This window comes from Phycodurus eques, chromosome 16, assembly GCF_024500275.1.
Source record: "Phycodurus eques isolate BA_2022a chromosome 16, UOR_Pequ_1.1, whole genome shotgun sequence".
Classification (NCBI taxonomy): domain Eukaryota; kingdom Metazoa; phylum Chordata; class Actinopteri; order Syngnathiformes; family Syngnathidae; genus Phycodurus; species Phycodurus eques.
The window spans coordinates 21,143,161-21,158,933 of record NC_084540.1 but is presented as its reverse complement, the minus strand read 5'-3'; the positions used below and the strand labels follow the sequence as shown (position 1 = coordinate 21,158,933).

The following is a 15,773-nucleotide window of genomic DNA, read 5'->3' as shown; positions in this document are numbered from 1 at the left end:
TAAATACATTATACATATTCGAAGATAATTGCTGAGAACGTGCAAAGACTGAGCCTGAAACGTTTTTTTTTTTTTACCACTTGCGATTTCCTGATTTTTTTTCGCCGTGACTAAATGTATGAGTCCCTACTGCATACAAGAAATGAACGTTAGCATCAGTGGCTATCCGACTCAGTTGCGAGTTAGAATTACTCCGCCCATTCCGACCACCGCGGCGTGGAGGCAACGGCGCGGACGCCACTGTTAGCGCACAAGCTAACTGCCGGCTAGCGCCTGTCGTCACGTCGCGGAAAGAATTCAATTGTACTGCAACCGTAGAAAAATATTTCATCGAAATGTACTGTATTACCGTAAATGAATCCAAAATTTGAAGGGCCGTAAGTTTGAAAATGACCATTAAAAGACGTGTATGATGAGGAAACACAAGAAGCATTCAATAACTTATCTTCCGCCCCCAGTCGGTCGTACAAGTTGCTGAACTGCTCCCTTCTTCATTTCCATTCCCCTTTTGCGCCTTCAATGAGCACTCTATCTACTGAATATCGCTCCAGCTGTTTAAAATAGCACTAATAGATGGTCCATAGCAAATGTCGCGTGTATGTTTGTGTTGTATTTTGGTGTGTCCGTGAGGAAAATGGTGGCTCCGCTGTAAGATTTAATACTTCCTCAACACACACACGGAAAGTTGGAAATAAACACAAACACGGCCCATTAAAACGAGGATTTTTCTAAGAAGTCTTTTGTGTGCTTATTCAGCAGCTGAACGTTCCGTATGCCATCATTTTGTGACCTCCACCTACACACAAGCGCCAATGAATTCAATTTGTTTTCAGTGTAAATGACAAGAGAGGCATGAATGGCCCTCTCAAAGATTTGGCTCGTTTCAAAACGTCCACGGCCCTTTTAAGATTGTTTGGACATACGCGGATTAAACGTGCCGGCGCGGCGGGCGACTGGTTAGCACGTCGGCCTCACAGTTCTGGGGACCGGGGTTCAAATCCCGGCCCCGCCCGTGTGGAGTGAGAGTGAGTGCGAACGGTTGTTTGTTTATATGTGCCCTGCGATTGGCTGGCGACCGGTTCAGGGTGTACCCCGCCTCTCGCCCGAAGAGAGCCGGGATAGGCTCCAGCACGCCCGCGACCCGAGTGAGGAGACGCGGCAAAGAAAATGGATGGATTAAATGTCTTTTAATTGCTTTCAAACCGCATCACATAACGGGGGGAAAGGGGGAAAAAAACGTTTCTTGCCATTCCTGCACTTCATCAAGCCAAAAATGCAACTTCATAAATCAGCGGAAGTTCATATACTGTCGCGACATCTTGATTCAATGAAAATCAGTGGGGATCTTGCCATGACATTGGCTTTTAATTCATGATTACGATTGTTGGAAAACGATTACTTCAATGAAAGCAAACATTTCCAGCAAAAATAAATGGTACTGCTGTGAAGAAAAATAAGTCACAGTTATATGAGAAAATGATTCTTATTTTAGGTGTGAAAATGGTCATCTTACATGAAAAAGTAAAAAAAAAAAAAAAAAAAAAATTTCAAGAAAAATAATTGATTAAAAAAATTCATTCATTCATGCATGGATATAACAATGCAATTTATTGCTTTACTACAATAAATAAAATTTAGGAAGGAAAAATATGTAATCTTACAAGAGAATAATTATAATTTAGAAAATGTAATTGCAAATGCATAAAATCGTAATTTACAAGATATACTATGATAAACATATTAAAAAGGTGTAATTCGACATGAATAATATAATTTTAATAAGAAAACATAATGTATAAGAAACAGTGATCAATTCTCTTTCAATTAAATCAAAATTTGAAATACTGTTATGAGAAACAAAACACAATGTTATGTCAAAAAAGTTGGGGTGGTTTATCACTCTAATGCTCAAATCAAATCAATAAGGTCTCGTACAGAATGTTTCAAAAACATTACTGTGCGAACTAAAACGAAGCAACATTTATTGGGCAGCAACCAAAGCGACATTCTTAATAACAGACGTACACGATTGATGGCTAAACAAACGTGTGACTGTCTATTTTGTTTCCAAAGCTCGCTGGAGGGAACTGGAACTCCGCAGAACTTCCGCAGGTCAGAATTCAAATTCCTCCACAGATTGAAGGCAAAATCAAACAAGCAAGAAGCCAGAAGCGAGACTCCAGATATCATGGATCATACATCTTACACATACTAAGCAATGTCAAGCTTGGAGGCGTGAACTAAAGCGAGGCATCCTTCAGATAAATCATCATCGTCGTCGTCGTCGTCGTGGCGTAATGTGAGGTAACGGATGAGAGCTGACATCCTGGCGAACACAGGAAAGTCTTGTGGAAATAATCCAGAGTTAATCCACTCCACATTTCCTCCGCAGTCGCCCTTTGGAGGGCGGGAGAAGCGAAAGGTTCGCCGAAAGCGGTTCAATTTGGACTTCGAACGCAACGGTTCAAGTCTCAAAAGTCCAACAGGAAATGGAACGCACTGCCACTAATAATTTTAAGGTTGAGGTCTCAGTGTACAACATGAGAAATACAATGAATTAAATTTCAACTACATTTAAAAAAAACAAAAAAAACAACTAACCCTATCATTAGCCTTACGAGCATATAGCATAAGCCTCAAAATAAACCACTGAGAACGAGAGAGGGATTCCTCCATTTTTAACTAAAGTGCAGAGACGAATAGAGAAAAGTCACACAATTCCGAAAGGAAGGCTTAATTCCAATTTTGACAAACAGGCGGCAGTCCATAATTGCACCTTTCCTGGTTCTTCAGTGCAACACCGTGCCAACTCCCATTTCCAAGATGGCCGCACCCGTGAATGTTATTTCTAACCTTTCATGAAATATTGATAGATATGAAGGATGTTTGGACCACTATGGCACTGAACTGTTTTTGTTTTTGTTTTTGTTTTTTTTATTATCTTAGTTTGTTTCTTTCTTTCTTTTACTTAAGTTATACTGACTGGGATTCAAACTACGAGACTGAAGATGATGACAGTACCTCATCTCTCTCACTCGCTTGCAAAATAGCCACACACAAAAAAAAATGGAGCTACTCCACTCTTGTTGTCAGTGTCTCAAACAGAAATATCCCTCAAATTGTGCCTGGCGTGAAATCGGCAGTTCTGTGCGGCGTCACGTTGAGAGGGAAGAAGAGAGCAAAAGAAAAGAAAGTTTGATGTGGGAAGCGAGGGAGGGGATGGAAGAAGAGCTGCGAGAAAAGGCGACAGTGTTCTCGTTCCCAGAATCCCGCAGGACGCAGTCGTGAGAGCGCTTCGGCCGGCGCCGTCAACATCGGGAAGAAGAGTGCTTGCCCTTGTCAGTCTGGTTAATACTTTGTTTCCTATTCAATGAATGAATTATTATTATTTTTTTTTTAGGCTTTTGGCACATTTTCTCGAAACTTTTTACACCAAGTACCACCTCACAGTACTCACCAAAACAAACAAAAAAAAAATATATATATATATATATATATTTTTTTTTTTTTTTTTTTTAAATGGACAGCAGTATTTAATTTTACTGTAAGACACTGTAACATTCTGCACAGTTTGAACATCAACGCTGCTCTTCAAAGCAAGGGGAAAATATTTACTGTACTTTATTCATATAATGATTCAAGTAAACTGCATAGCACATAAAAGTTAAATAAAAAGGGTACCTAAATAAATGCTTGAAAACAAACAGGTCAAATAGATTTATCCAGAAGGAAATCTGGCTATGTAGAAATGATTACAATGGACTCAACTGAAAAAAAAAAACGACACTGTAAAAGTTTTTATCTCGGAAAATACAACTTGATCAAAGGAATTACAATTTATATCTAGAATTTCAAGAAATGTCCTCATCTAAACAAATACAATTTTTTAATTTAGAAAACAGTTTGAAAAATAAGACGAGTACAAGCTTTTCTCACAAATTCCGCATTTATCTTGAAAAATACGACTAGCCAGCAAAACAAGACTAATATTCCAACTGATATTATACTGTTTCTTGAAAAAAAAATAGGACTTTTTAACCTCTAAGAAAATATTTTTTTAGGAAAGAAAATATACATTCATCTCTTTTTAAATTAATTTAAAAATGTTTCTAATTTCTAAATATACTGTACACCTCTATATACATATAACATATTATTTTTTCCATGTAATTAACTTATTTTATTTATTTATGATTCTTATTTTTTAGATTTGTTTCAGTTTCTTTTTTTCCCCCTTTATTATTATTTTTTTTAACAAAGTGTGCTGTGAGCGACGCCATTTCCGATCCTGTATTTTCTGCATGGCGTTATGTGACAAAAGAACTGACTTTTGATCACAGTGTAAAACAAAACGTTTGTTATTGGTGCCTTTGGTCTGTTTGGTTGCTAAGGAGCAGTTTGTGTGTAAAAAAAATACAAAAATAAAAAATAAAAATAGAGTAGTGTTACCCGGCCTGGAAGGAGCAGCGATGAGAGACGGAAGGCGGAGTGGCGGTCACGTATGAACGGGAGAAACTGCAGGGACGAGGTGGAGCGGCACCTCGTGCCATCCGTCACGCAGCATCCCTGCCTTTTATGGTCCCCGAGTGGAGGGCGAGACAAAAGGAGGGAAGGAGCCACAGAAGAACACACAGAGGGCGTGTTCACAAGCGGATATGCCTGTGTTTGGTTACCGGGTAACGAAGGAAGATCACAATCTCCCGACTCGTTCCGTGCGTGTCGAGTGGAGCATCGCGTGCGACGCTCATTTATTCGGCAAGAGACAGTGTTGAAGTACAAGACGTACAACTCAAGATTTTAAAAAAAATATATATATATATATATACGCCATTAAAGCCGTAGAAAAGACAACTCAGTGAACATCTGTAGGATTAACTCCCCAAGTGTGTTTTATGACGCCAGCAGAAAAGGGTGCCCGTGCTGGCAAAGACGGAAAAGTGTAACCGAATTTGAATTACATCAGAAGCAAAAGGAGGGTAGTAAAGTCAGAAAAGGTTTCGGTCACTCCGCGTCAAGCTCGGCTCGTCATAAAACAACAAATCATCCCGTTCCTCGTCACCTTTTGCTTCACGTGCGGCAAAAAAATTACTTTTGAAACTTAGTTCCTATTCAATTTCATCCTTTATTGTGGTCATAGAAACTATATCAAATTGACAGTTGAAATGAAAACATACAAATTCAAAAAGCAATTTCAGTCGGCGAACAACATCATCACAGCACAAACGTGGGTTAAATGCATGTGATATAGTTACCGGTACGTGTACTTAACTATTTGTTTAGATGTAAGAGTGGGGCCTACAAATGTCTATTCATATCAAAATCCTGTTACATTTTGGTACACATTTTCAGTTAATAATGCATAAATATTAATCCCAAAATTCAAGCATATGCAATAAGTGGGTACTGTATCTATGAGGCTGCTTTATGATTGTTTTGTTGTTGTTGTTGTCTTTTCCTCTGGAAAGGGGCATTAAGGCCACATACTCCAGAAAAAAAGTTTAAATATTCCAAGAATAAAGTTGCAGCTTTGCAAGAAAGTCATAAAATTCTAAAAAAAAAAGAGAGAATCAAATACAATAGTAACGAGGAAAAAAGTCATTACTTATATAGGAATACGGTTATAATACTTTATTTACTACTTTTTTACACCCCATTCCTACTCCACGACCGAAATGTTGGGCTGTTTGACTCCACCGTACTGTAACAATGAAGCTGCAATAAAGTGTAGGTGTGCCAGTATGTAAACAAATACATTCAGATTTCATGTAGTGTAAACCGAAGACCAAATATATGCATTAATAAAAGGCCATTTCAATACCATTAAAAAAACAGAAAAAAGAAACAAACGTACACTCAAAGCCCTTAAAACGCTTGACAATTTAAGCAACTTGCATTACACACGGCGCTGTTACGCGTGTCTACTTCCAGCGCTGGATGATGTGAACACTACTGTACCGTATCTACTGTACAGTATGCATGTCCGACCACGACAGAGAATAAAGGCATTGTTCTTGAGGCACACTTCCGACGGGATTCATGAAGTAACTTACGAGAACCGTTGCACGTTATGTCTTTTGTTCGATAGCACACTTATTGAAATATTTGGAGATGTCATTTTAAAACCTAAAAATGATGTTCAATATATTATTAAAGTTGCCATGGTGAATAATATATGGATATGTTTTTTTTAATTTGATTACATTTAATTAATGACAGTGATACCTCGACTTATGAGTGTCCCGACTTACGGGTTTTTCTGTCGCACCATGCTCAAAACATGAAGTATTATCCATATTTTCCAGGTTTTTCAAAGAAACGCTCTGCTCCGTGTGCACGCTCGCGTCGCTTCCTCACCACGAATTTCGCCTCAGGTTTTCATATTCACAGTGATCGCCTCAAATCTTTGAACTTGACAGATTTGCTCCCCGAAGGTGGCGGTACAAGAACTCACTCTGCCGTTTAGTTAGGACGCTAAATCCGATAGCGGTGGCGACGGATATGACACGAGGTGGCGGCGTCCGCGAGGACGAGCAGCAAAAGTTGACCATATCGTGTGACATTGACATAACATATCATATTGGAAAGAAAGTAAACCTTTTTCAAAACCCCTCGGTACCGGTACACATTGATACAATGTGAAAAAATATCTTTCATAATTTTCCTTATACCTATTTGTAATATGCTTAATTGACTTTTGATGATTTTTTTTTCAAGAAAAAAATATGCATATTATACACGGGAAATTATGGTAAGCAAAAAAAAAAACTGTTTGAGTCTTGAGATTCTACTTAATTATCTGATTACATCACATTTTAATTTGGTGGCGTTTTTTGGGGGGCGCTGGAACGAATTAATGACATTTCCATTCATTTCAATCGAGAACGATTATTTGAGATACAAGTCTTTTGAGCTGCGAGCGCGGTCAGGGAACAAATGCAACTCGTAAGTCAAGGTACCACTGAATATCTTTCAGAAAACTATTATTACAACATTCAGCGGGAGGATTCACAATGTTCTACTCTACCAAATACGGTCCTCGAGGGAAACATCAGTGCTAAATAAACTTAGTGGTTTGTGTAATATTCAAAGAAAAAAAGATGTTAAGGGATGTGTTTGCCACCTGTCAGCCCAGAGAGTGCTGCTTCTTCAGGTTCTTCAGGTTGTCCGTGCGCTTCACTCTCGCTTCGGGGGTCTTTTTGTACCAGCTCCTGACAGGACACCACACAGACCAAGAATAAATAAATGAAGTTGGACGAGCACGACTCTGGTCGATTTGTGGTCTAGACACACAATGGCACTCCAAAAGCGCCGAGTTCTGGAATAAAGTTCCTGCAGTCGAAATGCACTATTTATCAAGGAGTAAAGTTGTTAAATACGTTATGCCGCCCCTTGCGCAAATGTTCATATAAAATGCTTTGTTCCGATCATTTTATCGATTTGCAGATGTTCTTTTTCCATTCTTATTTTCTATTCTTAATTTCCCACTGCGATGGATTATTATGACATTGATGTGTTGTATGATTTTAATTATTAGAATTGAACTCCATTAACCTTGGATTCAACCTCACGTGAACTAATGGTCGGAACCTGCGAGCAAATCGAAATCAACAAAATCCTAAATCCAAACATAAAATCCACCAAGTAATATGACGGGGGGGGGGGCTGTGCACAAGGAATGCCACCCAAATCTGAAAATCTGACGTATTTGGGTCTGTCAAATTTCAAGTGTAAACATTGTGGAATGATTAAGGTGTTATTACATCACCAGAAGCTGGCATTCATCATGGCGGTCGCCACTCTACTGGGCTACTTTTTCTATCCACTGTAGCATGGCAGCCAACAGTTAAGTACTGCACAGTGAATGAGACGTGAACTCACCCCTGGCGGTTGAGCTGGCTCGGGACACATTTTTGGACTTGGCTGGACTTTTGAACTCTGGGAAAGGAATAAATCAGTGCAGATTTCTAGGCATGGGGAAACAATAATCAAGAGCAGAACTGGGAAAGACAATAGTGAAAAGGCCGAGTATGCTCAGAGGTCTGAGCAGTTGGAGTGAAAAGGCTTCTTTTGTGACCCAACCTTTCCAGTACCTGATGGGAGTGGGACTTTTGGGCTTCTGCATCACCTTTCGAGCCTGTCCCGGTGACTCCCCCTCCCTGAAAGCGAGAGCCCACGGTGATGTCACCACGCTGGATCGCATGACTAACATAAACAACTGGGGGAAAATCTCCCATTCAGAGTGATTTTTTTTTTTCTTTTCTTCCTTTCTTCGCTCCGTACTTTACCTCTTTTTTCGGTCCAGAGATCTTTGTGTGGCGGCAGACAGGACCGCTCTCTCCTTTTCCCTCTTGGCTTTCTCCTTCACAATGGATACACTCAGTACATGAATAGGTCAGCTTTATAACAAGGCACACTGGTGTTAATGGTGAAAGGCGTAATTGACAAGTGGATTTGTGTCACGTTTTACAAGACACAAAGGAATTCATTCTCTCATTTGCTATTTGGGATTGCCTGCTTTGCCAAACACATTAAGTTGGCGTGAGGGGCCTTTCACATTTTAATAACTTTGGGACTTGATAAATGAAAAAGGCCTTTGGGTTCATTTGCTCCCCCCCCCCCAAGTTGTTCTTGTGTACAAATGTTCAGGTTTTTAGGGTTAGGCTTAGTGATACAATGATACCGTATTAACTATTTAGGGTTTCATAGCTTTGTTGAAAACGTTTCTGGTTCAATCGTCTATTTTGTGACGCACAATTAGCTGGACTTCTGCCACAAATTGCAAGTAGAATGCAAGAAAATGGCGTAAATGTGGGGCTTAACAATAGCACCACCATGTGGAAAACCTTTGTGGTTCAACTGACTTTTTGTTGAGCACAGAACTTTAACGAATCAACTTTGCTGATGCTTTATTCACTCTTTGGGCTCAATAGTGCAAACATTTTAGGGTTCCTTGGGCTTTTTCGTCAAGCGCATTAAGTTCGAAACTTCAAGTCAAAATGCGCAAACTTTTCTCAATTCACGGCCATTCGAATGGCAAAGCCCCGATTATTATTATTTCGACTGTGGGAGTCGCCCACCGAAATGTACGGCGAATGCTCACGATGATAACGGCTCGCATGCTAGAAACGTGCATAGACGCATGTGGCTTACCGTGTCCCGTTGCCTCTTCTCAGCACAGAGCTCCCTGTCCTGCTGCAGCAGCGCCAATCGATCCTCCAGAGGCATTTCAAAGAAGATTTCGTGAACGTCGTAGAGGGCCGCGCGTAACTGAGAAGGGCAAACGTACATGTCGCGCGTCAACGGGAGAGAAGAAAGTTGCCGACTGCCGCTTACGGCGCATTCGTACGTGGGCTTGAACTCTGTCCTGCAGGGAGAGATCCTGTGCGGAGAAAGTGCTTCTCTTCTGTGGACCTTCTGTTTTGAAGGAACTAATGAACTCCTGTGTGTCCTGTCAGGACACACAAAAAGCACAATATCTTAACACATTTTGCCCCAAGCTATCCATGCCAATTCATTTTGGAATGTGATTTTTTTTTTTTTGCGAGAACTTTCACCTCAAACGCATTCATGACTGCAGTAGCCTACGACCGAAGCCGTTTCCGCAACACGCTGCTGCGGTGTGGATCCGTGCAAAAGTTCTGATCCGGGAGTTTCTTTTATTTATGAGGGAATTTTGTTGCCATTTCCCCACGACTAGATTCGCGAAAGAGACTTGAACTCTACTGACAAAATTGCATTAAAAAAAAATGGCAATTCATGTTTCTCCCTTTTTTCTCGATGGTGTTAGTGACTCGTGTGACAAAATTTTAAGTCAGGCACACTTGACTAAAATATACGACCACACTGATTCATTGGTCTTAAATTCTTACTGAAAAGCCAACCCAAATTCGGGTCTTTGTCGATGTGGTTACTGAAGAAATGAGTGTTTCTATTTTCTTCCTCAATGTTAGTGAACTGTCCAAGAAATTCCAACACATAACGACTGAACTTCTGATTTTGGCAAGCGTCTTGACTCGTGTCGTGAGCGTTTCCTTTGGGCCTCACCGTGACGGTCTGACGCAGATGCTGAACCTTGTGCGTTTGGAGGAGTCTGCGCGTGAGGAAGCCACGGGCAATTGCGCCGATTCGACACAACGCTCTCTGTTCTTCTGCTTTCAGAACCTGAGAACAAAGCACGCTACTGTACACATCTGAACATTGATCGGGCTCGGGAAAATGTATTACCGGTGATCATGCACGTGCTCACCTGACTTAGCCTCGCTTGAGGTTTGTGAGCTGCCCAAGTGGGCTCTCGCAAGTACACGGGGGACTGGTCACAATACGGGGGACGGGTCACAATAGAACTAATTGGACTCGGGAAACCTGGCAAAAGAGAAAGATAAGCGGCGAGGCATCCAAATAAGTGTTAGGAGTGAGCATACTGATGCGGCACCTGTACCGTGTCCCGGCGTGGAGGCGGGCGGGCTCTCAGCTGGAAGTCCGTCATTCACGGACGCGCGCTTCCACTGAGAAGCGTCCGAGTTCTGGAGTTTCTCACACTGCTGCTCCCTCAGTTTCCGTTCAGTCTCTTCGAGCTCCTTTCGCAGGACGAACACAGTCGGGAGTTATGCGAGAAAATATTCCATTTGAGAAGGTCCTCGGTTTACGTACAACACGCGACGTCTCAACGGAACACAGTGAACTAGTCTGCGTGTTCGACTTGCGGACAAGTTCAGGTGTACGTCACCGCCGTAGGAACAGAACTCTGGCTCCCTCTATGCTTTACATTCACAAAGACGGTTATGTCGCATGCTCACCAGACGGAGGCGCTGTTGCTCTTTCTCCTGCTCAGCCAGAAGCAGTGACATCTGTAAGGCATGTTCCTCCTCCAGACGCCTTTGCGTGTCCTCCAGAATTTGCGCTCGCCTCTGGATCTCCTCTGCGTGCCGAAACGTGACCGTAAAACTTCGACACAGCTTTTAAAACTACCTGTACTTGGTCAGCCTCGATCAAACGATCACACACCTGCGTTATTGGCATGTGCGTCTGCAGCATTTCTGAGGGCAGTCGGTGAGGTTTCATCACGAGGCTCATCGGGCTCCGTCCTGAGCTCGACTCGAGGGCAAACGTGAGGCCTCCGCAGATGCGGCGACGGATTCTCTACCTTGCACGACTTGTTCGTCGGGGCAGCCGAGTTGCGCCGACTTGCGGGGCACATCGTGACTCCCGCCATGAAGCGAGGCGTTCTTTCTTGACTGCGGTCAATGTGAAGGGATCCAGCTTGGTCAGCGTGCAGCTGACTGTCCAAGGTGTGGCAGCGCCGGCGGAACCCTGATGACAGTTGGTCATGTCGCCCAATCGGGCTAGGCAACGAGGGGCTCACTGGGCTACGGGTTTCCCGCATGGGACCGATGCCGCAACGACCAGCTCGACGACTTCCGCGCCTGTTTAGAACGCCCGCGCCGTCGCTCGACACTGAGCTCCGGCGATCCGGGGACCACGCGGCTCCGGAGAGAGCTTCTTCCCAGTCCGACCGACCGGCTCCTTCCCACGGCATCCCTGGGAACACGATGTGGATGTTCCCCGTGGAGAACGGCCGTGGTTTACGTCTCTGCATCCGAGGGCTTAAACTGGACTCCGGGCCGGGCTGCCGAATGTACTGATGGGGGAGACTAGGCGATACGGGCTGTTGAGGATCGGGATCATACATATTTTGATGGAAGGGAATCTTCGGAGGGCCAATGGGACTGCGATGCAAACTAAAGCCAAACTCAACACCGCTTTTTGGACTACATATCGCGTTCTCTGAGGCGGCCTCCGGCGAATGTGTCGGAAGGACAACTTTTAACCCGTCCTTACTCTGCTCCTTGCTGACATTCTCTTTTGTTTGCTTGAGAAGGCTGTCCATACTCATATCGTCCTCATCGCTCTTCTCTTCTGTCCCAAACTTCAACTCATCCCCAGTAACGAGACCATTGAGGACAGGGCTCGTTGGCTGCTTGCTGGTTTGAACGCCAATTCCTGGGTCTTTTGGAAGTCCGGGGGAGTCAGTGATCAGTTTGTAACCACTGAGTCTTGTTGCTCTGGGACTCGGCGACTTACCAGCCTCGCCGCACAGTACTTGACGTGTCTGTTTCGGGATTCAAATTTCAGATGATTTATCTTTGTAACAACCTGCGATCAGTCCGACGTGTTCACACTACACAGGACAAGAGGTAGAAAATGGCTGGATGGATTCTTTGATCAACAAAGCCTGCGAAAGACGATTTGAGACCACGTTCCGAGAAACCGCTCTCAGCAGCCAGAAAACCAACCAGTACATGTTTAGGCGAACAAGGTCCACTTCCACAATTCGGTTCCCTATTTTCAAGTTGAATGTTAACCGAGACCTGAAATTCCAGTTTGCCTTTTACTGCCGTATCCGTCGTGTCACTGTCAAATAATCGATAGCCGTGCAGTCTGAACGGACAGAGGCGACCTGTTTTCTACTTCCAGACCGATTGAAGTAACCGCACAGGCCTAACAAGCAAACTACACGATTTCGGTAGAGTGGACAAAACAGAGCAATCATCAGGTTAAAAATAAAACGAGATCAACGTCTGCTGGGGGAAATCTGGAGTCGGTGACTACCTGTAGTGAAGTCTGCAAATGTCTTCAAGGGATTCTGGCACACAGTGTGTTTGTGCTACATTCTGCACATTCAAAACTACACTTTAAGGAAGTTTGAGATTCGTTAACGTTTTCCTTTTTTTTTTGATAGTATACACATCCATCCACTCTAAACCACTTGTCCTGCTCAGCTGGAGCATATCCAAGGTGACTGTGGACTGAACGGATACATTTGTGACAGCGTTGGAGTGCATTGAATGTACCTCGCAAGCCGGTTTGTTGGCGTTTTTTGTTGCAGACCCCGTGCGTCCCTGCGCCTGCACCGTACACCTCGCGGGGACGTCTCCAACTTGGGCCGAAGGTTTGTTCCTCTGCCGGTTCCGTCGGTCCGTTTCCAGCTGGACCGCCGCCCGCCTGAGGTCGCGCATCTGTTGCCGCTGCTCTCCACTCAACTGCAAAAAAGAAAGCACACAAGTTCATGATTTGATTGATTGATTGATTGATTGATTGATTGTGAAGAATTCTGTCCATTGTGCGGACTTGATTGTTGAAAAATAAAGAAATCACATATTGAGGCAAAGCAGTTTGCTGTCGGTATTTTATTTTGTTTTAATGTGAAGCGGTTTAATTGGATGTCAGTCTTGACTGTCAGTAATTTATGTTTTCTTTTATCACTCAAACATATTTTTGAAACCGGAATGGAAGAGAATGCCACTTTTTGTGGCGTTAGACCAGTTAGGGTTTGGGGTCTAAGGTTTTGGTGAGATTTGGGGGTAAGGTTTCGGGGTTAGGGATTCAGGTTTAGGGTTGGACTTAACTTTCAGGTTTGGGGTTAGGGTTGTGGGTCATAGATTAGGGTTTTCAGTTATAGGTTAGCGTTCTGGGTTAAGTTAGGGTACTGGGTTTTGGTGAGGGTTAAAGGTCATCAATATTAAAGTGATAGTTCTGTCCTCCAGACACACACACACAAAAAGGCAGAAAATGCCACTTTTTTTTCGAGAGGCTTCCTTGTCCTGTCGTGATAGAGAAGACAAACTTGATGTTCCTCATCAACGGCTGCTCTTTCATTCCCTGCCAACCGCTTATCTGATTAAGAATCCAGAGGTCACGTGTCCCGCAAGGCTTTGCTGTGCCTCTATATGTTCGATTCATTGAAATGCGTGTCAGACAGGCATTGACATAGCAACTGTGAAGGTCTCGCCTGCGTTCACTTCGTCCTTACCAGTGGGGACAGGACAGCTTTCCCACAGAAGAGGACGACAGACGAGTGCGCCGCGACGGGCTCACGCGTCGCTCTCTTCGAGTTGGCCTCCTCCTGCAGTGTGGCCGCACTCCGCAAGGAGAATTCCTCATAGCTTCCAATCCGCATTTCTTCTGTTGGATCCGAATGTCGAGTCGAACGCACGCTTGTGTCAATATGTGACTGCAGGCACAGGGTTAACAAAGGGAGGCTCTGTCTGCTTTTGGTTGTTTTCATCACACTCATCAAATTCCTGCCGTTCCTTGCCTGACTCATCTCACATACAGAAACAGTCTCCCGACAACTATCTGAATTTTTTATTTATCTTTAACCCTTTTTTTTTTTTTTTTTTTTTTTAAACAAATGAGCATTCACAGTGACCAAGGTCAATGACACTCTTTGGTGTGTCACTCGGTCAAGCTATAATTAATCCAAAGCGGAGTCCCACTGAGCCATATTTCAATATTATCACATATAAATAGGTAAAATAAGAAGTATGAAATATCTGAGTGCAGCTATTTCGGGAAGCTGTAGTACAGATGTGCACGCACAGATGACACAGCTGATCTACCCATCCCATTCATACCCATGCTGCGATGAAACCGCGACGTTTCTCCTCCTTTCCGGTCCTCTTTTGCTCTTCGGTGACAATACACCTCCGGGGTGTGGTTGTAAAAAAAAATGATACAGCCACGGCAGGCATTAAAAACCTCGCTTTTGTCCCGGTATTCCCGGTTTTCCCATCACCGCCGCCGTCGACGTCCCTCTTCCGGGCTACAACAGCGCCTCCTAGCAACAGGGCGCAGGCCGCGTTCCAATATGCTTCGCGGAAACACTGGTCGCCTCGCGATATACAACATTTCTCTTTCAGTGTAATTGAAGTCATTAAAAAAATAAATAAAAGACTATTTCATATTAGTAAAGAGTATATTTGTGTCATAGTCAACATTTAAACAAACATAAGAGGAACAAGAAGATAGTACAGGAGGTACAACCGAGATAAATGGAACGAGCTCTTTTTGTTACCTTATCTGCTCATGCCATTGAACAGCAACACTGAGTTTTGCATGCTTCAATATTAAGAAGTGACTATAATAACGATAATGGAAATAACAACAATAATCTGTTTACCACATGACGACTGTATAAGAGTTAAATAAATAATCCTGAGCAGATTATATCAGAATCAGAATCAGAATCATCTTTATTTGCCAAGTATGTCCAAAACACACAAGGAATTTGTATCCGGTAGTAATATGATTAACATATTATAAATAATATTAATATGGCTGCAAAACCAACAACGGTCCTCAAACATCGTATATAAATATTTTACATGTCCATTATAGTTATTCTGGCTCTTGTGTAAATTAAGCCCAAATGGTAATATCCAGGTGTAAATAAAGGAGTCTTACTTCATTTTTTTGGTGTGCATACACTTTATTTCTCCACGAAATCTGTCTTATAAAAGTTGCAAAATACATCCATAATATAAAACTTACTGAGGATCAATGGCTGCCATGACGACGGAGGTTCTACTCTTCTTTTCACAAGTCATCTTTTGAAGATGACTTGTATCGGCTGAGCGACGCGTACGTTTCCCTTGCGGCCTCGGAGAAGAGCATCAACGTGGTCGTCCGTGAACGGGATTTTGGAATCCTCTGATAGGAACAAAAGAACACCGACGCGTCAGCAGTTTTCTCCGTATCCTGTATACATTTTGGAGAATTGAAATTACAGCCATGTGATATCACGTTATTATTGTCCAGGCAACAACCGTATTGATTTGGCACCATTTGGCGACATCTCGGTTCCGAGGAAGTACAGTGAAGTGAGTTGAGGAGTTTCATTGAGACATAAGTAGTGCTTTGCCGTCATTTTGCAGCATCGAGGCGGGGAGTCAATTGTGGATATTCACTTTATGTTACTGTGTCGCATGGTTGCA

General features: G+C 42.9%; 1 protein-coding gene across 1 annotated transcript; it reads right to left on the bottom strand.

Moving 5' to 3' along the window:
- Positions 1-6,803: 6,803 nt before the first annotated feature.
- LOC133415140 (centriolar coiled-coil protein of 110 kDa-like) lies at positions 6,804-14,526 on the bottom strand. The gene is made up of 14 exons (XM_061700969.1): positions 14,415-14,526; positions 13,811-14,011; positions 12,852-13,040; positions 11,005-12,109; positions 10,797-10,918; positions 10,439-10,577; positions 10,247-10,362; positions 10,045-10,161; positions 9,347-9,448; positions 9,151-9,267; positions 8,286-8,359; positions 8,091-8,156; positions 7,879-7,935; positions 6,804-7,208 (listed from the first exon to the last, which is right to left on the bottom strand). The coding sequence occupies exons 2-14, from the start codon at positions 13,955-13,957 to the stop codon at positions 7,124-7,126; spliced, it is 2,436 nt and encodes an 811-aa protein (XP_061556953.1). The 5' UTR covers positions 13,958-14,011; positions 14,415-14,526; the 3' UTR covers positions 6,804-7,123.
- Between the last annotated feature and the right edge of the window lie 1,247 nt (positions 14,527-15,773).